This window comes from Buteo buteo, chromosome 10, assembly GCF_964188355.1.
Source record: "Buteo buteo chromosome 10, bButBut1.hap1.1, whole genome shotgun sequence".
NCBI classification, from domain to species: domain Eukaryota; kingdom Metazoa; phylum Chordata; class Aves; order Accipitriformes; family Accipitridae; genus Buteo; species Buteo buteo.
The window spans coordinates 4,772,889-4,796,851 of record NC_134180.1 but is presented as its reverse complement, the minus strand read 5'-3'; the positions used below and the strand labels follow the sequence as shown (position 1 = coordinate 4,796,851).

At 54.4% G+C, this 23,963-nt stretch overlaps 1 protein-coding gene across 1 annotated transcript; it reads right to left on the bottom strand.

The window, feature by feature from the left end:
- Positions 1-28: 28 nt before the first annotated feature.
- On the bottom strand, positions 29-6,361 carry JSRP1 (junctional sarcoplasmic reticulum protein 1). Its single transcript, XM_075038145.1, has 7 exons — positions 6,303-6,361; positions 3,649-3,695; positions 2,594-2,756; positions 1,919-2,071; positions 1,774-1,836; positions 1,471-1,616; positions 29-1,320 (listed from the first exon to the last, which is right to left on the bottom strand). Exons 3-7 carry the CDS (start codon positions 2,688-2,690, stop codon positions 772-774), a joined length of 1,008 nt encoding a protein of 335 aa, XP_074894246.1. The 5' UTR covers positions 2,691-2,756; positions 3,649-3,695; positions 6,303-6,361; the 3' UTR covers positions 29-771.
- Positions 6,362-23,963: the final 17,602 nt, after the last annotated feature.

The following is a 23,963-nucleotide window of genomic DNA, read 5'->3' as shown; positions in this document are numbered from 1 at the left end:
GAAAATAGTTTATTTTAACCTCTATTGATTTAGCAAATACTTAAACCTGCTGTGGGTCGGGGCTGTGAACGTCTCCTGTAGTTGCTACAGCGCTGCGTGATATTGCACTTGTGTTTTCATTCCTAAAAGCGACTCTGTGAAGGCAAGGCCCGAAGGGATCCCCGGATGATGGGCTCTCCAGCCCTGTTTTGTTACCAGCAAGCTTCACGCCACCCTGCAGCAATGGCACTGGGGCCCGGCGAGGTCGGGGTGGTCGTTCCCCTGACATCCCCCTGAGGATGGCTGCAGCCTGGCTATGTTAACCCCAAATACGCTCCTCTCCTGATTTGCTTTGAATAAAACCATTAACTGAATTAAAGAGCTACAGAGTCTGGAGACAAATTCTGTTCACTGGGATCCCTGTGCCCACTGCGCCGCCCCGATGCTTCAGGGACCACGGGTGAAAATGAACTGCAAGAGAGATTTCGGGTGGGGATGGAGAAATAGCGCGAAGCCCAGAAGAAGAGAAGATCCTTCCCCTGGTCCTTTCAGGTTGCCTTTGTGCATCTAATCCAGGGGGGGCCCAAAGTCCCCAGGGAGGCTCGTGCCAGGCTCCCGGGCTGCTCTGCCGCTGCTCGGAGATCCTGGAGCGCTGCCTGTGCTGCCCACGCCGCCAGCCCGGGGATGTCTCCGAAAGCGGGCAGGGAGCGGCAGGGTGCCCTTGCCGGGGGCGGTGGCAGGGTTGGGTCCCCCCCGGATTCAGCATCATTGAGCCCCTCGGTCGCCCCAGCCTCAGTCGCGCCTCTTGCCCTCCTTGGGCCTGGCGGTGCCGTCCTTTCCCGGGGCGGCTGCCGTCTCCCAGGGCTTCCTGCCCTTCTGCTGCCGCCAGTCCCTCTTCGGGCTCTCCCCTCCACCATCGGCCCTGCCGGGACGGCCCTTCCACCCCTCCTTCCTGGGCTCATCCCGCTCCCGCCGGCTCTCCTTCCACTCCCGGCTCCGCTTCTTTTGGGGTTGCTGCTCCGGTTCCCGGGGGGCCCGGGGGGCTCTGCCGGGCTTCTCTCCCTGTGCCCTGTCCTTGGCTCGTGTCTCCCTCCGGCTGCTCCGCTCTGCCTGGGCAGCACGCCCTTCCCGGACCTTCTCCTCCTTCTTCTCCTCCTTCTTCTCCTCCTTCTTCTCTTCCTTCTTCTCCTCCTTCTTCTCCTCCTTCTTCTCCAGCTTCTTCTCCCGGCTCTTCTTCACCTCCGTCACAGCTGGCGGCACCTCAGGGACATCCGTGGGCTCTTCGTCCCCATCCTCTGGTGCTGAGCGGCCAAACCACTTCTTGAAGATCCAGGGCTCTGCCTGCGGGGGGGGGATGGAGGGTACCAGGTGCCGGTGATGCAGCCCAAGGGATGGGGACCCTTCTCCATCCCTCCCCCCAGGGATGAGATGCCCCCCCCCCCCCCAGGAGGTGCCCCGAGGATGCTGTTTCTCCCCCCCCCGGATCCATACCAGGTTGCTGTCAGCATCACCATCATCATCACCGTCATCGTCGCCATCGTCGTCACCATCATCGTCCTTGAACATGCTGCTCTCTGGCTGGGCAGGCTGGGCAGTCACCACTTCTTGGACCTCCTCCTCCTTGCTGCTGACCACCTCTGGGAGGGGAGAGGGACAGGCCACCGTCAGGAGGGGACAAGGCTGTTGGCATGTGATGTCCCAGACATGGGGTCCCACGGCCACCCCAACCTGGGACATGGCTCCGTCTCAGGCTGGATCGAGGGGATTGGGGCAGCCCGGAGCATCTGAACCCACCATGAAGGGGAGGCGGTGGAGGGTCCTCCCTGCCGCGGCTGACTCCCTCCCTGGAGCACGGCGCTGGAAGAGAGGAGGGGAGAGGAGGCAGGAGGTGGTGGCAGGTCTGGCCACCCCGTCCCCCTCCGTCCGGCTCCCAGCTCACCTTGGAGCACCTGGAAGGTGACGCTAAGCAGGGCGACGACGGAGGCCACCAGGATGCACTTGTTGAGAGTGAGCCCTTCCCAGAGGAGCGGCTCCTCTGCGGGGTCCGGGCTGGGGGGCTCCACCTTCCTCTGCACGGGGAGGCTCTTGGGGACTGGGGACCCCCAAGGAAAACACAATTACTGGGGGAGCTGGGAAGCGGCAAAGGGCTCTTAACATCCTTCTGCACAGCCCATCCCAGGCAGGGACAGGGGGCAGGGGCAGGGGCAGGAGCTGTCTGCCCTGCTGCCGCCAGCAGAAGAAGGTGTTTGCATTGCAGGGGTGGGGACAAGAGTGTCATGGGGGCTGAGTCTGAGCTGTTTGGGCCACAGTGGCATTACAGCATCCTGGGGAAAACCTCTGCCCGTGCTCCCGACCCTACTGCTCCATCCCCAGCAGCAGATCTGGGCTGGGATGAGGAGGAGGAGTGGGATTTGGGAGGTGGATGAGAAGCCCCATCTCCATGTCGCTGAGCTCCCAGGGGACTGTGGAGAGCAGAGCTCGTCCCGTCATGGGTCTGTGGCCAGACGGTGTCTCCCGGGCTGGCCAGGGATGCAGGACAGGGTCTATGCCTCTGTGGCCATCTGGGGCCAGGCTGGCCATTTTGGGGCAGGGAAGGGCTTTCCTGCACACCTACCTGGAGGCCCGGCAGCGCTGCCTTTGGCTCCCACCTTCTCCACCCGCTTCTTCTCCACCGCTTTCTTGTCCACGCCGAGCGGCGCTGGCTCTGGCATGCTCAGCTCAGACTTGTCCAGATCCTGCTCAGAGACGCCAAGCTGGGTCCTTGCCTCTTCTAGCCCCTGCAGGGAGGGCCACGAGCGTGGCTGGGGGTGTAAGAGCATCTCATGGCCCCGCGGGGAAATCGAGCAGCGTGGCTGGGTGGGATGGGGGGTATGGGGCACGTCTGTGCCCCCTCCCAGAAGAAGGGGTGCTCAGCACAGTCATGGAGGGACCCGATCCCTGCACTCCACAGCCTGTGGTCACGGTCCTGGGGTCCCCCCGGGGCTGAGCCAATGTTGCCACTGGCCCCAAGCAGCACTAACCAGGCTCGTCACCGGCACCTCGAGCATCTAACTGCAGTGCATGTATTTGCATCAGCAGCCTTAAAACACGTTGGATTTTTATTTTTTTTTTTGTTTGCTAAGATGGATTTAGCCACTAGCTGGCTCCGTGCGGCAGAGCAGGCGCTGGGATGTGGCCCAAGCACATATGGGTGGGCTGGTGGCTGCTGACCCCTGAGCTGGGCTTGAGCCAGCCCACCCCAGAGTAGCCCTCGGGGCTGGATTCGCCATGGTCACACATATCCACTGAGGGCAGTGGGTCGGATCCAGGGCACGCTCACCGGTGGGGTCAGCGTGGCTGGAGGAGAAGGAGCACACCGTGCATTGGGGTCTGGGCTTGGGTCTGGGGTCTCTGCTGGGGACGGGAGGTTTGGTGGCCGGGCTGGCTGCTGGCTTGTGTCAGCGGCACCGGATCGGTGCCGTGATGGAGAGCTGCCCACCGGCACGGATCAGTGACAGTGACAGCTGAAGGACGTGGCCCTCGGCTCCCCTGGGATGGACGTGCTGCAACACCCTGCAGAACCCTCCTGGGCTGAATGCCGCCGCAGGACAGCACCCTGCTCAGCCCCCCGTCCCGGTGCAGGGAGCCCCCCCAGCAGCCCCCCCTGGTCCCGGGACGCTGCACACTTACATGGGCTCGACGGCTCTCCCCGTCGCTGCTCACCGGTGCATCGGCATCTGTTAAAGACAGGCACAGGGCGGTTCATTAGGCGGCGAATTCGGGGAGGTGGGAATCGCCAGGGGCTGGGGGTGCGTGGTCTTCCCACTGCCACCCACCAGCCCGCAGAGTGGGGACGTCACAGCCACATCCCCCCCGTTAGAGCAGCCGGGTCACCCGTGGAGAGAGGTTTCAGAAGACAGGCAAAAAAAAACCCCTGGCCATTGTGGCAGCAGCTGGCAAGGTTGGGGTGTAAAAGCAGCAGCGTGAAGGTTGGGGGCTGCTGAGCCCCAAAATGTCACCATCCTGGATATCCCCAGGGAGCTGCAGTCAAGGGGGATGGTGACCTCCCTGCCCAGGCACATGGAGGGGATGAACAGCCCAGGGTGCACACAGACACCCTGAAAACACATGGCTGGAGGCAGCTCAGGCTCTAGCCTAGAGAGCAGGACAAGCTCCAGGTACCATGGAGCAACCAGACCACAAAGAAGACCTCAAACCACCCAAGAGGACCACGAAGCTCAGGGATGACTCTCAGGTCTTTTCCCAGATGTGAAATGGGAGAGAACACTGGAGGGTCCCCAGGGCTCTGCAGCAGTTTGATGTACTGAAGGGCTGGGGAGCGTGCCAGGCTCCTCGGGGGTTTCTCTGCCCCTGGGTCTGGGGTCAGCTATGGGGGGGTGAGGATGCACCAACAAGGTCCCAACACCATGCAGCCTCAGCCTTCTCGGCACCTCCGAGCTCAGCTCACTCACGGGGATCTGGATGCCGCATCCTTGCAAGCCCTCACCAGAAGGAGGAATTTTTGCCCCCTTTGAGCCAGATTTAGTTTATTTTCCCCCAGCAGAAGAATGAATGCTGAGAAAAAATACCAGTTCCCAGGACAAACTCTAAGACGTGATACTGGAAATAAATAAGAGGAAACCTTTTGGCTGGGAACCATGGCCTGAAAGGTCTCTGCTTTCAAGAGGAAATAAAAAAAAGTCCTCAGTTTTGTTACAGTGATGGTGAGTCTGGTCCTTTCTCTGCTGGGAAGTGAAGGAGCTCCCCCAGGATTCTTATGTTGGCTAAGGGGGTTGCCAGCCCCAAGGAAAGCACAAAGATGGAGAATTTTTCCTTAAAGAGTTTTTCCCCCAAGTGCTTGTCATGTTTTTGACCTACACAGCTATTCACACTTTCTTTGAGCAAAGATGGGTGCGAGGAAGATGGAGGAGAGCACAAGCCTCTGTTCCTCTTCACCCTGGCCACAGCCGACATCCCCGCAGGGTCAGTGCCGCGTGGGTCCCACTCGATGCCTGAGGTCACCCTGTGATTTCATGGTGCCATCTCTGCCAGGCTGAGCCCTATCCTGCGGGACCTCGAGCATCACGGCAGCGATGCTGGCACAGCCACAGCCAGCACCTCCTGGCCACCGGCTCGTGGCGAGGACAAGGTACCTTTTCTCCTGTCCGTCCTCGGCCGCCTCTGAGCACTTCCCACCCGCCTGGGCAGCTCATCGGTGGCCTTGGGGCATCCCAAGTTTTTCTCCAACACCTCCTGGGGACCTGCTGCCATGTCACTTCGAGGGACTCTCACTAAACCGAGAGGGATAAAACAAATGCTGGGCGGTCAGCAGGCAGCAGTGTCCTGCAGCACACGGCCAGCCCACCACATCCTCGCTGCGGTCCCCGGTCCTTGGCTGAGCTCAGGTCCCTGTCACAGGGTGCCGGACTGTTCCCACGCCTCCGTCCCTTGAGTTTCTCCCAGACGGAGGAGCCCAAACTGCCTCCAGCCCCCGGGCACGTTTCCAGGTTTTGCCGCGATGGCTGCTGGGCTCCGCGACGGCCACGCTGCGACCAGGCAGGCAGCCATCCTCCCCCTGCACCAAGTGCTCCACGGGCGTTAACTCGGTCCCAGAGCTGACCGGCTCCGTGTCTGGGTCTGTTCCCCTCCAGATGGGAGATGGGGGTCCGTGCCCTGGCAGGAGGCAGATGCATTTCAAGGCTCTACAGCCCACACGAGATCCTCATCCCCAGCCAGGACGGGTCATGTCACCTGCGGGAACAGGCTTCCTGGGGCCGGTTCCTATCGGACCAGCGCCGATGTAACGTGTACACAGCCACTGCCCAGGCCAAGCAGGGCAGGGATGGCCACCGATACCGGGGACATTTTGCCCATGGCAGGGGTGATCACCCAGAGCCCAGCTCCTGCCCTTGGCTCACACTGACTCCTGCCCAGGAGACCTCCCGTACGACTGCTCGACCCATCCATCCCCTCCCCGGCGCTGCCTGTGTTCCCACTCCCTCGGACGCATGCTCCGCACGCCAGATCCTCTCTTAAATGCACAAAATTGCAGACACTCAACGAATAACCAGCTCCGCTCTGCTGTCGCTGGGACCGTTCCTGCACAAGCTCCTAAGGTCGCTTCTACCGCTGACTCACATCAAAGAAACTTCCAAAAATAGTCCCCTCGCCTGCCCTGCTCTCCCTGTGCACGCTCGCATGGCAGCACCGGGACAGGCCCCGTGGCCCCCATCCACCGCCGGCCGGCAGCGTGCCGAGCGCTGCCTCGCGGGCTGTGCCTGTGGGGTGCCCCACGTGAAAAAGGGGGGCTAACTGAAAGGGTTAAAAGCCACAGAAAGTCGTACCTGGGGCTCGACCACCGCCGCCTTGCCTCCAGCCCCCCGGCTGGCTCTGGCTCTCCGGGGTAATATACAGCAACAGCTGCCGAACCGTGCCGGAGCAAAATAGCACCCAATCACCGGGAGCCGGAGCACCCGCGCCTCAGCCCCAGAAAAGGCAGTTTAGCCCCAGGCATCGAAAGCAGGGGCTGCGGCTAGCAAGGCGGGTGCAGGGGCATGTGGCTCTCAAGGGCACCCGGGACATGGCTTGTCCCTCTGTGAGCCCCCCCCCCCCCTCCATGGAGAGCAAGAAAAGGGGAGAAAGGACCGTTTGCTCCCCGACCTGGGGTCCCTGAGCCAGCTGTGGGATGGACACGGGTGTCGGGGATGCAGAGAGGCAGATCAGAAATCTGCCAGGCACGGTTAAGAAGGTGGTGGAGGGGAGAGAGGGGAGAGGAGGAGCAATCCCCTGGGACCAGCAATGCTTAGACAACCCCAGTGAAAACCACTTTTTTGCCAGCGCTTAGGTCCTTTGCCCTCCAACTCCTCCGATTTCCCCGCCGTAGCTGTTCCTGCAGCCAGGTCCCCAGGAGCCCTGCTGCAGCCGCAGGCACCTCTTGGGGAGGCGGGGAGGGATGTGATCCTCACCGCAGCTTCCCGCTCACACGAGGTAGCGAGGAGATGAAGCATCTCTCATTTGGGGAGCTGAAAAGGACCATCAGGCTCTGGCCCTGCCTATGCCAGTTACCCAGAGCCCCCAGCTCAGCACAGGCAGGTACAGCCTCAGGCAGAAGCGCCTGGTGCAGGGAACGTGGTGCAGCCATGACTGGTACCATCCTGGCACATCTTGGAGGCATCCTGCTTTGAGGACATCTCTCTTATGGAGAGCCACTTCTGAAAGGCTTCAGGTTTATAAAAAAACCTGAAACTGTAATGTTTCACGGCTGCAGTATTGACATTTTTCTTTAGCAGAGGTGTGAAAAGTCTTTAATCGCAAGATCTAAAGGAGGAATAAATTGGGCACTGGCATCTGGAGGGGACTTAGCCTTTTTCCAGGGCTCCGGACACCCGGTGAGCCTGGGTCATGGTCTTGCTTTAGGACCATGCAGCAAATGAACTCAGGAGCAGTCGTCTGCTTTCCAGGGCAGGGATTTCCCCTCTTTGGCAGAGACAGGACCGAGCATGCCGTGAACCCTGCTGCGGTATAAATAATGCGCCGCAGAAGCTGAATGCAGATGGAGAAAGGGATGGAGCTGTAAACACAGCCCCCCGCACCATGCCAGGGTAGTTTTCTCAGTTTTATTCCCACTCCAGTAAGGTCAGGGCTGTTAACTGTTCACTTTATAGGGACATAATGAAAGCAGAAAATCATAAACAGGCCAAATTAAAATCCCTTCTTCTCCCAGTTAATTGTTTTCCATGGCGCTTGCAGGTTCGCAAGCCTCCTCCTGCCTCCTGTGGGTGAGATGCTCCTCCCAGGAAAGAAGCTGGGGGTTTAATGGGCAACATCTGCACGCACACAGCTCAGGCAAAATGTCCTCCCACTTCGTCCCTGCGTGGGGCCATGGGACAGAGAGCTCTCCTCACCCTTTCTGGGACCTTTCAACACCTGTAGCTGGGAGGGACCAGGAGCGTTTTTGCCTCCACACGTTTAGCTCTGAGCAGTACCCCGTCGAGCTGCAAAGCCTCCACCTCCATTGGACAATTTATCCCAGGCAGGTGGAGGAAAGAGATTCCCAGAGGCAAATTCTTCCCTAATCCCTCGAACCCCCCCAAATCCTGGCTTCTCCCTTGCCCTGAGATTGATAACAGTGTCTCTGGGATGGGGTTAGCTCAGAGAGGGGGAAACACGATCCGGCTGTGAGACCAGGCAGAGAGAAAGCTGCCGGTGGAAGAGCTCGGGAGGGCAATCAAGCAGCGTGATGGACGGCAGCCTGGCTGCACACGGGCTGCGCTCCATGTCCCGGCTAAATATTGACTCTCTGGCTTTGGCTTGATAACACAAATGTATCTTCTCTGACTTCCCAGGCTGTCAGCTTGCCTCAGATTTACGCAGGTGCGTGACTGTCTGCCGTGCACCGGCCGCCCCCGAGGCTCTGCCGTGGCTTCGTGGTTTGTGGTCCAGACGGACTGAGTTGTGCTGCAGCATCCCCTCGCTTCTATCGCAATGCTCATTTATCCTCCCACAAGGACAGAATCTTCTTTCTCCCCATCTTTAATAACTCGTAGTCAAAAGGCAATCATAAAGACATACAATTAGTCACTGAATATTTTCAGCACAGGTTAGTTCTGGGGATGAATTTTCCTTTTTTCCGTGCAATTCCCCCTCTCCCCAGAGCCCCTACTGCTATGGCAGCCCCAGCCCGACTCCGTCTCCTCCTGACACTGGTACAAGGGGAGGCAGATGCTCGAGCTGGTTGTGCTGGTGGGTTTCCTGCTGCCCTGGCTCTTGGCCCAAACTTGCCATCTCACTGGGCTGGCTGCAGGTCTTTCCCCCCTGATTTCATCCCTGGCTCCACCAGACCCACCCGACCGGGTTCCCAAAACCTGGGAATTGAAAACATCCTTCCAGCCCTTGAAGCATTTATCCTCCAACCCCTCACGTAGGCAGCGTCGGGCTCTTGACCTGATTTTAAAGACAAGAATCTGGATGCTGCCTGCTAAGTCCAAGTCCTCTGGGCAAAGCACAGCTCTGTAGGTTGGTCCCTGCTCCAGCAGGAGCCGTGTCACCTCCACACCGGCATCGTCCCTTTGCGCAGCTGTGGGTGGCAGTGGGTGCTGGCTGATATGGGGGTATGCAGGTGAGTGCCCCCCCCCACCGCTGCCGGCTAAGCCGCAACGCGCTGCCTGGCAGCTGTTGGCACCAAACAAATACCTGCTGGAGATGCACATGGCGCTCAGGCCAAGTGTTGCACGGGCTTGTTGTAGGTGCTTCATGTCTCGGAGCCCTCCACCCTTCTCTTAGATGTGGTCGGAGGTTGCCACTGGGCTGAGATGTGATCGGAGGGGGGGGGAGCGGGGCTGACGGCTGGAAGAGATGATCACAGAAACACGATTTCTCAGGGAAATCAGGTGAGGGAGCATCCTGATTCCTCGCACGATCAAAAACCTAAAGGCACAGGTGTCCCCATAGCAACGTGGCCACGTCCCAGCGCTGACAACAATATTCTGCTGACCCAAAATTCCTCTTTCAGTTGGATCCAGCATACATCAGCTCTTCCCGTCCTGAACAGTTGTGCAATATCTGTGTGCTGAAACACAGCTGCTGCCTCCTTACCCTGAGGTAGCAACACATCAGCATCAGCCAGGGAGATTATTTCTCTGTGTGACTGCAAGAACCACAGACCTTTACAAGTGTTGGCATGATTAAGAAGTGCTCAGGAAGTTACAGGAAGCGAAGAGATGTCTTCTCTCTGCCAGCTGTGCTTTTCCTGTCAAATCACGATCTGTCATCATGGGAGATTTTAGATACGTTGAACTGAGCAATCTCCTTGCGGAGGTGCAGCTAATTGAAAGCCTGGAGCATTTTTGAAGCTGGATGTTCCTGTGGCTTCACGCCACCAGACATTGCAGTGGGGTTGGGTAGCACTGCCCGTGTTGGAGGGAGCCAGCGAGAGAGATGGAGCATCCTCTGCACAAGCCGATACCCACAGCTGATATCTGGACGGGCTCCGCTGTCCCGGTGCCATGCCCTGGCTGGCTGCTTGCAGGTCACAGCCCTGCTCTGTTCAGCTAATGGAAAGCATCTGGTAGAGGAGAACTGCTGCAGGAACTCAGACCTGGGCCCTTCCTCATAGCTGCAGTGATTTGGTTAGCCAGGAAAACATAGCCAAAGGTGTCTTCTGCCTCCTCTCCTGGGGTGAGGGTTTGACATGGTGTGGAACTGGAGAAGAAGAAGACAGGAGCTCTGTGGAACAGGTACTGGCTCAGGCCGGTCCCTGGTTTAACAAATCACAGCTTGCAGCATCTCTGAGGACCTTCTTCTTCCTCTTACCCTGAGCTTTTAGCCATGGGTGAGCCTGGTGGGACAGCAAGCCAGAAACACTATGGGCCTTTGTTTAAAGGCAAGGGGACGTCCTGCCTATGGTCCAGGCTGGGAGGACACCCCACCCCACAGGGTCTTCAGGAGCACGATGCTGCAGTCTAAGCACCAACTTAACACATTTGTCCAGCCGAGGACGGCAAAGGCGATCACATCCATCAGAGAAACACTCTCCCATGTCACCTCTGGCTTTCCAGCCCTAAGCTACAGCTGGCCATCCATCCATCCAGGTACAGAGCCGTGGCCATGCCAGACACATGCACCCACCTGGAAGCAGGATCCCAGTTGCGTTCAGGGTCTGGGTTGTCTCATAATTGTTCCCAGTGATGGAGGAATCGTGCTGGGGACAGGCCTCAGCTTGGCAGAGCTGAGCAGGACAAGGAGCAGCCGTGGTCCTGCACTCAGGTCCTGGTCCCTGCAGGTCACCATGGTCCAGTTACAGACCTCAGTCCCAGGACTGGCTGGAGCTTGGGCTACTTGGCACCATGACAAGAGATCAGACTGGCAGGGGCAGAAAACACCCCATCAAATACACTTGTAACTGGTCAAGAGCTGTGCGGATGTGGTCTGAAATGAAATGAGCTTGTTAGGTCTCTGCAAAAAGCAGAATAGGCAACAGAGAGGGTGTGGGAAGCCCCTTTTGCCCCAGATGTCCTCCCTTGCCGTGACATCTGTGTCTGAGCAGGGACGAGCACAGCGCAGGGACGTACCACAGGCAGTGATCCCACCCGCGGGGAAAGCTCCCGGCCCCCCCCCGCTCCCAGCGCAGCAGCTGGGATCACACACGGGTGAGTAACACCCACATCCCACCGCGCTGCTGGCGGCCAGTACAAAACACCGATGAGCCGTCGGAGGGAGAGCCTTTCACTGGGCTCACCTCATCACCTCGCTAAAAGCATTGATCCCTCAGCGCGCTATATGATCTATAGATATTCAGAGCAGCTCTACATTAAAGCCAATCTGATCACACTCTAATCCACGTGTGACCTAAATACTCTGACTTACAAATCTCAGAGGTTTTCGCTCTCTTTGCCTGGCAGAAGGAGCAGCATTCAGGTCAGTGGGAACAGAAGACGCCGGATCCCATTAAATGCTACTTTTAGTCTCGGCTGCTTTCAGTAATTGTTCCATGATCCGTTTTCTAACAGCCCAGCATCGCTTAGGGCTAATCATTATTCTTTTTGAAGATTTACAGCTGTTAGTACCTCCGAGGAGAATACAAGTACGCGACTGTGAACATGACATTTCAAACGAACTGTCCTTGGAAGTGCCATTTGGGAACGGGGAAAGCGGCCGTGATGCTTGTCCCTTGAAGGGCCGCTGCTGGGGGTTGTTGCTTTATCAGTCTGAAACAGCCATGTCAGGGGAAACTGAGGCAAAAGGAGATTGGGGGGGAAGCAAAGCTTTGGGTAAGGGGTGCTGGAACAGTCTGGGAATAATAATCCCAATGATCACAAATCTCCCCCTTTTTGACTTTACTGCAGGACGGCAGCGGCTGGTTCGTTAGTGCCTTTATCCGCTGAGGATTGGTCCCCCCACGCTGGCAGTGTGGGGGCTGTAGATGCCGACCCATTCCCTCCTTTCCAAATCACACCCAAGGAAGGAGCCGCTCCTCTCTGCTCCAAGCAGGTGCCCTCCAAACAACACAGGGCATCGGGAGCGAGAGGGGTCTGCTACCGGCGCTGCCCCGTGCGAGTGGTGAGGGGCTTTTCCCCCGCTCCTCGCAGCAGCCGGCATCTTTGGGACGATGGCACCCCACCGGAGAGCAGGTCCTGCTGGTTTTACCACCTTTCCCAGGGCTCCAGGTTGTCCCCACATCATTAATAACACTGTGAAGCCCCAGCGGGACCAAGCAGCCATTTCAAAAGCAATCAGCCCGTGTCTAGAGAAATGTCTTTTCATCCCTCTGCCATTGTTGGCGGGATGTTCACAGCCCTTGGCAGCTGCGCCGGGAGCTGCTGGGCTGCGGGACGGCAGAGAGGAACCTTGGCCCCGGCACCCTCACGCTGGCTGTGAGATATGGCAGGGGGAGGAGATGCCACAGGCAGGGTTCAGGTCTTTAGGGTTAGGAGGGTCATAAAAGAACAAAATCTACCACAAAGTACAGCAGAAAGTACTGCAGCAACAGCAAAAATAGCAGAAACTTCCTACCCCCCTCCCAGACCGTCGGCTCGGGTTTCTCAGTTTCCCCATGCCTCCCCATTTGGTTCCCCATTTCTCCCTCTGTTATCAGACGAGAAATTCCCAATTTAAAATTCAGCAGACTTCAGAAACCAAGGGCAAAAGTTTCATACGTGCCAGGCTTGTCTGTTCTCGCCTCCCTGCCTCACACCACGGATTTCTTGGTTTCTTTGTGACAGTAAAGGAAAGCTGGAGAGGTTTGGGTTCTGCTTTCTTAATAAAAAATCCCCCCCTTGACAAGACCAGGACTGTCTGCTCTGGTGCTGCTTGCCCCTGTAAGGCACTTGCTGGGGTCCTCACAGATGTGTTTTGTCATCTCTCCAAGGTTTGGAAACTTTGATGATTATTTTCCTTCTCCAAAATTTTAGCTGGTCTCTAAACTACTTTGTTAATTGTAAGCAGCGCAGAAAAGGCTGGGACCAGGGGACAAGGTTTTTGAATGACGTTCCCTTCTGCTCCAGCTTTCCTTCTCCCTACTTGCATAAAGTAATGCCAAATGAAATACATTACGTAATAGTAACAAGCAAGAACCAAACCATCAAGGCCTCAAAACAGCAGCAAACTCCCTTTCCCAAGCCACATTCTTAATTATTCCATTTTCTCTCCTTTTTGCCCACCATCCTTAGTGTCATCCTGCAGACCAGGTTTTGTCCAGTGCAGGCAATTCCACTGCAACAAGGCAAATAAATAATTGTTTGCATCTGGCCTGCTTGCAGGTCTGTAGGAACTGTAGGGCTTTCAGCTCCCATCCTCCTGGGCTAAATTAGAAGACATCAAAGCACATGTTCTTTAATGTTTTTTAGTCCTTTCCCAAAACGTCCCTGCTGGTCATTTGTTCCTAAACTATGTCCTGCTCAAACAGCACGCAACATATTTAAAATAAGCCTTGAGACTCCCCACAGCTGCGACCAAACTACAAGAAACCCATGACTGTGGCTGGCTGAAGCAAAGGACAAGCAGACGAAGAGAAGGATAGAGAATGGAGCATCACCCCTCGCTGTAAACCTGGCTTCTGCTGACCCCCCACCACCAAGCACCCAGAGCCCGGGAAGCCAGCACCCTGCTCTGCAACACCGGAGCCAGCGTGCTTTTGGCTGGAGCCGACGGTCAGCAGCTAAGCAATTAAATTTCCCCTCCACCCTGTAGCACAAACACAAAAGCCTACCAGGAGCGTTGCTCCGCTTTCGGCACCCGCGGCCGGGAGCTTGCGCAGAGCCCATCCGTGCGGCACTAAGAGGAGAGATGCCGCTGTATTTTATGCTCGAGGGTCATCGTTAATACCCGCAGCCTGCAAGGGCTTTGCTGAATTGCAAACACTTCGCTCGAGATGCTGGGTTGCAGGTCAGGAAGAGTGTTGCCAGCATAAATCCAAGGCAGCTTCTCTGAATCCGTGCAGTTATGCTAGATTTATGAGGAAATTATGGAGCTGTGGCTCTTTGGCATCATAAAGACCCGTTTTTAGGACTGATGCTTGTTCACAGCTCCCTGCCATCACCAGAAGAAAGCAAATGTCCTGGAAAAGCCAGGCTGCAATCACCAAATTGCCATGATTAATACAAGCTTAGGTGGAATTTTTTAATGAATGACAGAGCAGAAGATTCAAGAATGAACCCTGAATGAAAGCGGGCTCCTTGAATGAAAGCAGGCTCTGCCCACCTGGCTGGGGGAAGGTCTTTAAAGGGACTTGGACAAGTACCTCCACCCGGATGGCTCCTGAGTTGAACAATCATTCAGTCTGGAGCACTGCCCTGGTTTTTATGCTGTTTTCTCACCAAAACCACATGGCAATGTGAGCATCAAGGCTTGTTCTGACTACTGACCCTTCTCTTTTACCTCCTGAAGAAACCTAACAACCTCATTCTCACTCTGGTTTCAGCAGCCTGTGGTGTATTTTGGGGCAGACGTAGCCCTCCATCCATGATCACGCCTTGGATCGCAGCAGCAATGTTCGGCACAGACTGAATTAGTTCCCATGATCGTCTACGACACCAGTCTGGTATTTCTTGGCAAAAAGGCACAAAGTAATGAAATGCGCCCCAGGATGGGGCAGGTAGATGCAGAGACACGCACGGGAAATGGCAACGTGCCGGTGTTTGCTTGCGTGCGCAGCCAGCGAGGACTTGAGGCAGAAGCCTGCGGGCTCTGGTAGTAACAGCTATTTAAAGTGATGATGGAATTATCAAAAAATGGCAACACTGGTGCATGAATGGGCAGAAAAGCAGGAGACGAGCTGCTCCATAGCCTTCTCCCAGCACCAAGTGAGAAGGTGGGAGCCAGCCAGGCTCTGTCCCCCAGTTGCACCCTCGCATCTCTTGTCTAGGGACTCCTCAGAGTGACCACTGAATATTTTGTGACTTTGGTTGTACATCCCAACTAAAGGACCAGGGACCTGGATCCGGGTGTAGGCTCCATCCTGGGAAGAAAACCCAGGCACAACAGCTGGAAGGGGGGTTTTGGCAGGGCACTGGGCAGGAATTGCCTTGTCTTTTCCCAGCTCTGGGGCAGGCATTTGACTTTGAAGCGTGGCTGCCCTCGAGTGGTGTCTCAGGGGCACGAGTGAAGCCCATTAAAGGGATGCATGCTTGCAACACAGCTCCAAGACATACCCATAGTTTCGTCAGTTCCCTTCCCTCCTCCTCACCCCACATGTGCCCAGCCTGCTTCATGCTGGGAGGTATGAAAGCAAAGCCAGCTGAGTCCTTTTGCTGTTTTTTTTTTTGTTCCAGTGTAATGCAAACAGCAGCCTGAAAGAATTTCCTCCTCAAGCCCCAAGTTAGGCCCCAAATTAGCCATTCAAAACCACGAGGGTTTTCTTTCCGTAGGAAATGCTGCAGGAGTCTTAGGCACCAGCAGCTCCCCGTCTCCAAATACCATGTTTGCCAGGCTCAAGCCTCTGCATCTCAGGAAGGAGCCAGGTCTCATCAGCACAGCCGAGCACGGTCTCCAAGCCAGTCCCAGGTCTCTGCAGTGATGCAGCTGATTTCATATTCTAGATATCCAGGGATTTTAATAGCAAAAGCAAGGAGAGCACAAGACACCTCCCCTTCAACCACCTCTGCCCCTCCAGAGATGTGGAGTGGAAGAACCCCCTCCATCCCCATCAGCTTCTTGCAGGGTTGGATGGATCTCATACACCCCCTAAAGCCTGGTAGTGACACCCACCTCTAACAACCCGCTGCTTATTTCCAACCCTACATAACACAAGGAGGGTGCTATAGAAATGCTGGGGGAGAGGGAAGAGGCAACTCCCCCCCTTCATGCCCACAGAAGCTATCCCCAGCTGGAGGACCAACCACCCCCAAATTGCTCTTTGGTCACCACTGGGCTCTTCTGTCCTACAGTGACCAGGACCAGAGACAGAAGGTGCGGTGGCCCAGCAGGTGATAAGCAAGAAAATGAGGAATATGTCTGGAGAAACGAATCAGCCCGCGCCAGAATCCCATTTGGAGTGTTTTGCTCCTGTACTCGGAGGTGAATGATCTCATCGGAGAAGCATCAAAGGCAGCAAACCATTTCTGCAGGTGAATGAACAACAGAGCCAGGCTGAGAACCGCGGGACAAGCCGAGACAGGTCACAGCACAAGGCAGAGACGGGGTTTGGCTACAGGGAGGTTCGAAGCTCTGGGCTGCCTCGTGGGAATTTCTTTTAAAGTCAGGCTGGGGAGGAGTGTTGGTGAGTAATTGCTCCACGACAGGTCCAAGAAGTGAATAATTTTCCAAGAATAAAGGTTAAAAGCCTAGAGACTCCAATGAAAGGCGCTCTATAAATAGGACTAAGTAGGCAGAGCAGTGGGAATAACGGGCAAAAAAACTTGCTGTGGAAAAGGGGTGGAAATGATCTGACACCCACGTCAGGATTGGACATGTGGTTGTCTCTGCCAAGCATATGTTTTACATAAGCTAACATTGCAAAGAGTTTTGGTTTTGTTTTTTTTTTTAAAAAAACCCAACTTTTGGACACCCTTCTGAGAACACGGCCCGTTGCCCCTCGTGCCTGATGAGAGCAGTGAGCTGTCTGAAACCATCCTACCCCAGTGATATATGACTTGACTTGTCCCTGGACCAGAGCATTGTGCTGGTGTGTGGGACAAGGCACCAGGACAGCAGCTGAAATATGGTGTTGCTCAAACCATCACGTGAGATGACTTCTGCTGTGCCCAGAGGAACCGGAGGACCCTTTCTACTGATTTCTGTCCTTTGACCCCATCCCTTGGCGGGGACAAGCAGGGTGCCCTGGCCTGGGTGCAGGCAGGTAAGATGGTGGGCGAGGACAGCCTAGCTGCCAACGTGGGTGCTGCACAGCGGAGCTCTGCCTGCCCGTGCACAGACGTGCGGACCTGCATCTCCCTCTTCCACTCAAACAGGAAAAACAGCCATCCTGGGGACATCTATCCCTCCTTCCAGTTTACCTGTTGCTGGTCAGTGCTTTCTACAATTACGAGAAAGAGGGGTGGGGTGCCAGATAGCATGATCATGTACACTTTGGTTCTTTAAAGAACAATACCCCATCTGCAACAACAGGCTGTAAATGAGCTAATGCTGCTCAGAGATCTTCGAGTCACTGTGGATGTAACTGTGCAAATGTCAGCTCAGAGCTTATGACAGTAAAAAGGCATCCTAGGGAATTGCTGCGAGTGGTGCAGAGATGATGCTAGAAAAGCCCATCCTGTGTTTGCAGGAATACCCCGGGCACCCATGTCTCAACTGCTGCCTGCAGCTCTGGCCACCTCCAAAAAGACACAGATAAGCAAGAAAAAAGGCTGGGAGCAAACGGTGCATACAGCAGAGCTTCTATACGAGGAAATGCTGAAGAGAGGAAAATGTCAGCTTGGAAGAGAAACAAAAACCCAAGAGAGCTCCAGAGAAGGAGCAGTTACTCTCCAATTCACAAAGCACAAAAATTGGGGTCCCAGATGCAATTAGCAAGCAACAGGTTGAAAACTAGCAAAGGTCTTCTGCGAAGACACATAAGGGAGTCATGGATCTCACTGCCATGGGATGCGGTAGGAGCCAAGTGAAGACCTACTTTGCAAAAGGGTCTAAAAACCTGCCTGGAGGATGGGTCCATGCTATTAGACTTGAGAGCCCAAGTTTAGACTCGAGAGCCCAAGTTCAGCAAGCCGGTCAGCCGGCCGTGGCGCTGCACGCCTGCTCAGCCTGGCTGCGCTCACTGACTTGCAGTTGCAGGGTAGATGCAAATCCAGGAAAGTCAGATGATTTACAGGAGCTTTGCAATTGTGTCCAAGGTTAGAAGTGAGGCCCAGATCTGCACATCAAAACAGATTTCCCATAAATTACTATGTTAAGGCTTTTCATAAAAGTTTAACAGCATGAAGTATGATTCATGAGGAACCTGTAATGTTTAATTAAAGGGGAGAAAATGATCCTGCTGTGAAAAACTTCCAGATCCCATGCCAAGCTCATCATTGACTTAATTTACGGGACATAAACAGGCCAGAAAATGGCATGAGCAGTAAAGGCGCGTAACTTTTGCCAATTCGGGATACAACAGCTCTGCAAAGAGAGGGTGATTTACAAATTGAATGAGGCAAAGGCGGAGGTGTAGCAAGAAAACAGTGAATAAACGCCTGGGCAGCGCAGGACGGGAGGATCTAACCCATGCTCTGCTCCAGCTGCTCTTTTTGCTACTGCCCCAGTTTCTGCCTCCTGGCATGAAGGTCACTGGTCTTATACAGCCATGAAATTCCCCATTGGCTTAAATTACATGTGTCCTTCAGGCTTCTAACCCTAGGTGTCAAACTGTCAAGGCTGCCATGTCAGTGACATGGACATAACTTCTGGTCTAACTCCAGCGAAACTGATAGAATTACTTTGGATTTACACCAGTACCAACCCCCTGCACCCCACCCGCTGCTGGGGAACGTTTCTCCAGTTTCCCTGGGGCTCCGACTTTCTTGCCCTGTGCATGCCTCTCGGTGTAACCATGCCCATGGCGGGATGCGACGTGTGCCCAAAAAGGGATTCTCGGTATTATTCATATGGAAAAAATGCTGTGGGATTGGTTCACTTCACGTAACTAACTGGTCCCATGACCTCAGTTTCATGATTCTTGATTTCTGAGTGAAATAATTTCCAATACGGAGAAGGGAGAGGCTGCCGGATTTGTGGGGAAGGCAGCGGGGAGGCTGCAGTGAGCAATTGCTTGCAAAAGAGACTGGCTTGAGAGCCCCACCTAAGATGAGCTTGGCTCTAGCCTTGCGTCCCCACTCCATCTTTCCGGTGCCTTTTTAGCAACCATGAGCAATGGGAACTGGGACCCTGAGCAATACCTAAGAACCACAGAAACCTGTTGCTGGAGACGCCTTTGATGGGGTGTTCACCAGTCCCTAAATAGAGCAGCTCTCCACTTACGTGGAAAAGAGGGACGTGAAGAATTCAAAACCAAGAAGGGAGAGGAGGTCATTGCAGAGCTACTCAAGTTCAGCTGCAGTTTCACAAACGCTTTAAATATAGCTCCCTGCTGTCCTGTTCAGGCCTGGGCAGGGTAGAGAAAGCTGAAAGCTCAAGGTTTTGGGGGAAAAAAGTGAACAAATAGAGGGGAATGACAGGAGCAGCTCCCTGCTTGTAGAAGGAGATGCCTCCAACTCCCTTCCTTTCCTCGGTCGCTAGAGGCATCAGATTTTGCAACAAACCTGAATTTGAGTACTAGAGAGTGAAAGGAACTGCAATGGCAATATCGGGTGGCTCATGCGACAGCCCTGAAGCATCCCCCGGGCAGCCCCAGGCTGCAGTGCCACAGCTAAGTACCTGGGATGAAAAGCAGCCTGCCTCCTGTTCCATCCCTGCCTTGGGAAGAAGGCTCTTACCATGTTTCAGAAAGACACCAGGTGGACAAGAGGGATTTCAAAGCAGAAGAAAACAAATCAAAAAGGCAAGAATATATGCAAAAAAGCCCAACTCGGGACTCTTAGGTGCAAAAAGTGTTGCAGGTGCCAGGAACACCGATGCAAGGGGACTGTTTGAAGATAAGCACCAGCTCACACCACAGGAGAGAGGAGATCAGCCTGTCAGGGCAGCCCGTTGCATTTCTGCAACAGGATGGGGCTGAAGTGCACAGACTGGAGAAAATAGTGCAGGAGGGTCTAGGGCAAAGGCAGAGGCTGACCGAGGCCAAGAACCGCGTCTGGACCTGCTGTGGGCTCTGACCAGGGACAATCCCACCACCTTGCAGTGTTGCAGCTTCCCTTTCAGTAAATAGAGGGAATAATATTTGCCGTGCTCCCCACATCACAGAAAGGTAAATAAATTCACTAAGATGGGTTGTAGAAGATCCTAGATGAGTTTACTAGACTACTTTGCATTTTTGTTGCAAGGTTTAACCCTAAATCCACCAACCCCAACCATACAACAGTATCTTCCAGAGCTTTGTTCCATTCAGCTTCCAGTGTCCAAACAACAGTTTTTTCTGTTCCTCCTCTTGAGATACGATCCACTGCTTGCCAAATCCCACAATCAGAAATCATCCTCGACACCCAGCCTATAATTGCCATTTATTTAGCTTAATCCCTTTCACAATACATCATCCATGCCGCTGCCTTCCTCCTTCGGGCGCTCACCACTTGTGACTGGCTACGGCAGCTATTGCTCAGCCGACCTGCAACATCTGTTCCCATTTTCTCTGGTTTTTGGGGACAAATCCAGGCCCAGCACAGAGCCAGCTCCTGGGAAGGTTTCTGCCCTGAACCTTCCAACTTCCATCGTCACAGTGCAAATAACTGGAGGTGGCTGGTGGCGCCGGCACGTGTCTCACAGCACCAGGGATCGGGTGGGGAAGGGAGTGCAGGGGTAATGCAGAGAGGCGAGGGAAGGCATGGTTTGCACAGGGAATTAAAAAAGTCAGCCCAGTCAGCCCTGATCGCTAATGAAAGCCTTGCGGCCATCTATCACTGGGATTTTCCTTTTCTTACACCTGAGAATGTTGTCGGCAGGACCACAAAGAAAACACAATGAGAGCAAGGGCAGGAGATAAAAAGCAAAGCTGGGCAGCACTAGGAGTGGAGAGAGGGGGGAAGTATAAAAGGGAGAAGGAAAAGAATCAAGGACATAGGTGTGCAAATGAGCCAGAAATTCGGGTAAAAAAAGGCAGAGTCTGAAAAAGGTGAAAAAAAGAAAAATAGAGCACCATGGCAAAGCAAATCCAAGGGGAAGAGGCAGGAGGAGAGTGCCCAGTCAGCCCCGAAGGATGAGAGCCGTGGATGGGACAGACGGACCAAGTTCCTGGAGTGGGTTCACGGGATGGCAACTGGCAGCCTAAGCACCAGAGCGGTGCCCACGGCCAGCGCGTGTGCCCCCATGTCCCTGCCCATTCCCCTGCCCGTGGAAGTGCCCCCCCACCGCAGGGGAGCTCGCACCCAGTGGGTGCTCAGGACCGGCAGTGATGGACTGTAGCCCATGTGGGCAGTGGGACCAGCACCCTCCGCTGCGGCCCCACCACGGCCACCTCTCCCATCTGTTTTTGCTTCTGCCAGATGGGAAGGGGAGGGAGGGATGGGGGATGGGGCCGCATCACTGGGATGTCAGGGATTCATTTCTTTCTATTCTTTTCCCAGTGACATTTAAATGGCTGGCCCCAAAACGCTTTCTGATTGCTGTGTGTTTTTCCCAATGACACAAAGGCGAGAGTCTTTCAGAATAAATCATTTAGAGGCAGGAAAAAAAAAGCAGCAGTTCTGACCCCACAGGCACATACACCTCCCTCCTCCTTGCCCTCCCCTACAAGCATGTTTTGGAGCTGCTCAAGCAAAGGGGAGAGTGAGCAGGAGTAATTTTCCACGGATGCAGGGAACAATTGAGCCCCGCATGGTTTTCATCGTTAAAATGCTTCCCTCCAGCAGTTTATGTTCACCCACACCAGACAAAGGCGATATGCATGCAGAGACCAGTTTAGTCTTGCTCCACCCGCCAGTGGTGAGGAGTCGAGGTGCTGGGTGACGGGGAGGAGGAATGGGGGAGAGATGCTAACGCCACGAGGTGGGACCCACTCCAGCTCCTCTCCCTGCGCGGGCAGGGGATGGCTGAACCCAGCTCTGAGTCACCCTTACTCAGCCCTGCCGCAGCCTCAACTGTGCCCAGGTACGTGGGCTGGTTTGGGGAGGGGAGAGGGGACAGGGCAGCTTTGGCACAGAGAAAACAAGTGCGTGGGTTTAGGGGGAAGCACCGCTCAATGCTGCTGGTGTGGCACCATCGTTTCTGCATGCAGACGGGTGGCTGGGGGAGGAAGGAGGCCACGGCACTTCACAGCAGTGCTTGCTTCAGCTTCGTGCCATCAGCCTGGCTTCTCCTGGGATCCAGCCCCTCTACTCACACAGGGTGTCCAAGCACCCTACAGATATGGGCGACCACCTTCCCCATCCTCCATGCAAACACCAGCCAGCAGCAGGATTGCTCCCTGCGAGGAGAGCGCATGCTTGTGCTGAGGATGGATGCTGGTATTACATTCGTGCTGAGAGGCTTTAGAGGGCAGCAAGGGGACGTGAGCATCCTCAGCACCATCTCCTCAACAGCACAGCCCAAAGGGGGCTGAACACTGCTGGAGCCGGGGGCATGAGACTGGGGAATGGAGCCCAAGCCCTGAAGGACAGCAGGGCGATCCCCAAGTCGAGCAAAGCCTCACGACGATCCTTTTTCCTCTTTGTCCTCAATTCCCTTCCCATCTCCACTCCTTTCAGATGGAGGAACATACTTCAGTCACTGGCAAGGAGTTCCTCAGCGCTGAGCATCACCCACAGCCCCCTCAGGAGGCAGGAGGACAGGGTTTGAGCCCTCAGATGTCCCCTGCCCAGGTGTCAAACCTACACAGGGCTATGAAAAGTTCAACTATTTTTTATAGCACAGATCTGCCCAAAATATGAGCTCCAGGCTTTTGCAACTAAAAGAGCTTTCAAATATCCATCTCGGGGACCTGCAGAACAGCAGGGTGCAAGTTTGTGGCTGGCAGCTTTGCTGCTCTTGCACATCAAGTCACAGCATCGTTTCTGAGCCCCTTTTGGCACCTCTTCCCTGAGTGGTGCCTACTAAACCCACCATCCTCAAAAACTTGCTGCTTGATGGGAGCATGCAGGGCTGAAGGAGCATACCACCAGTCTCATGGGAACCATGTCAGGAGTACCTCTAGCTTTGAGTGTGAAGAAAGATGAAAAGCGACCAGTTTTCACAAAAAAAATTATATTTTCTTAGTTCCTTATTAAAGATTAGCACATAGGAGCTAAACAGACTCAGGCCCAGGCACCTGGTGGGAGATCTCTAAGCAACATTTTTGTGGTGCAGCGTAAGGTTTTGCCAAACTCCTTCCACCTAGATACTACCGAGCCAGTGGTTCAGACCAACGCCGGTTTGTATCCCTTTGCCAGACCACTGAAGAAGGCTTTCAACAAAACATCAAAGCAGAGACCCAAATGAATCACAGGATCCAGTGCTGAGGCTCCAAAAGCCCTTTCATGAAGCACAACAGCCTAAGCCCTAACATCCTCATAGAATTATAACCACCCCTAGGTAGATATGCCAAGCTTTTCGCTCCTTGTTCTGCTTGGATGTGTGTGCTTTTTTAGCTCCTTTTCCAACATCCAGCAAATGCATTTATAAATAGTTGGGTTTTAGCTAAGAGGTGATGGCACTTAGGTCGTTGTGGAAAGATGCTTTACATATATAGCTTGTGTGGGAAAGATTTTGGATGGCTGAGATACTTCCTTGACAAGAAGCATAACAAGGAGAAAGGAAGCTTTTACAGAAGACGATCTCAGTTTGCTTAGCCTAACAAAACAAAGGCCAGAAATGGTAGGATTGCTACACATAAAAGCACCCAAGAGACAGCTGAGACATCTATTTAAGCATAAGGACAATGTTGGCATGAAACCAACTGGAAAAAAAGTTGGCTACAAATAAATATAACTGGGATTAAAAAGGAGCTTCATAACTCTTAGAGCACTTGGCTTGTGGAATAGCCTTGCAGGGGACACACTGGAGGCTGTGAGGGTGGAGCACTGTACCTTTATGAATGGGATCCTAGGACCACATGTGGACAGCAGGTCTGGATTTGACTCAGGTCTCTCCTAGCCCTATGCCTCCATCAGTAAAGACATCCCACCCATAGGTGTCTGAAACTAGGAGTCTAATCCTTGCAGCATGGGGAAGTCCCAGTACTCAATGTCCCCATAAAGCTGTGTCAAGAGCTCTTGAAATCTTTCCAAATGAAAAGTCAATCAAAGAAGATACATGAGCTGACTTCGCTTGGATTGCATGTGCCTTGAGATTGGTAAACTTTTCAAAGTACTATAATGAGCACGGATCTTGGAGAGCTACAACAATAGCTTATTTTCAAGGAAAATTAAGAACAGCTTGTTTTTCCTAATCTTACAGTTTCCTCCAAACAAATGTATCACAGCTGTTATACCTGGAGGTCATGGAAAAAAGGTCTCATCTGAACTGCTGCAAGAAGTATTTTGGCC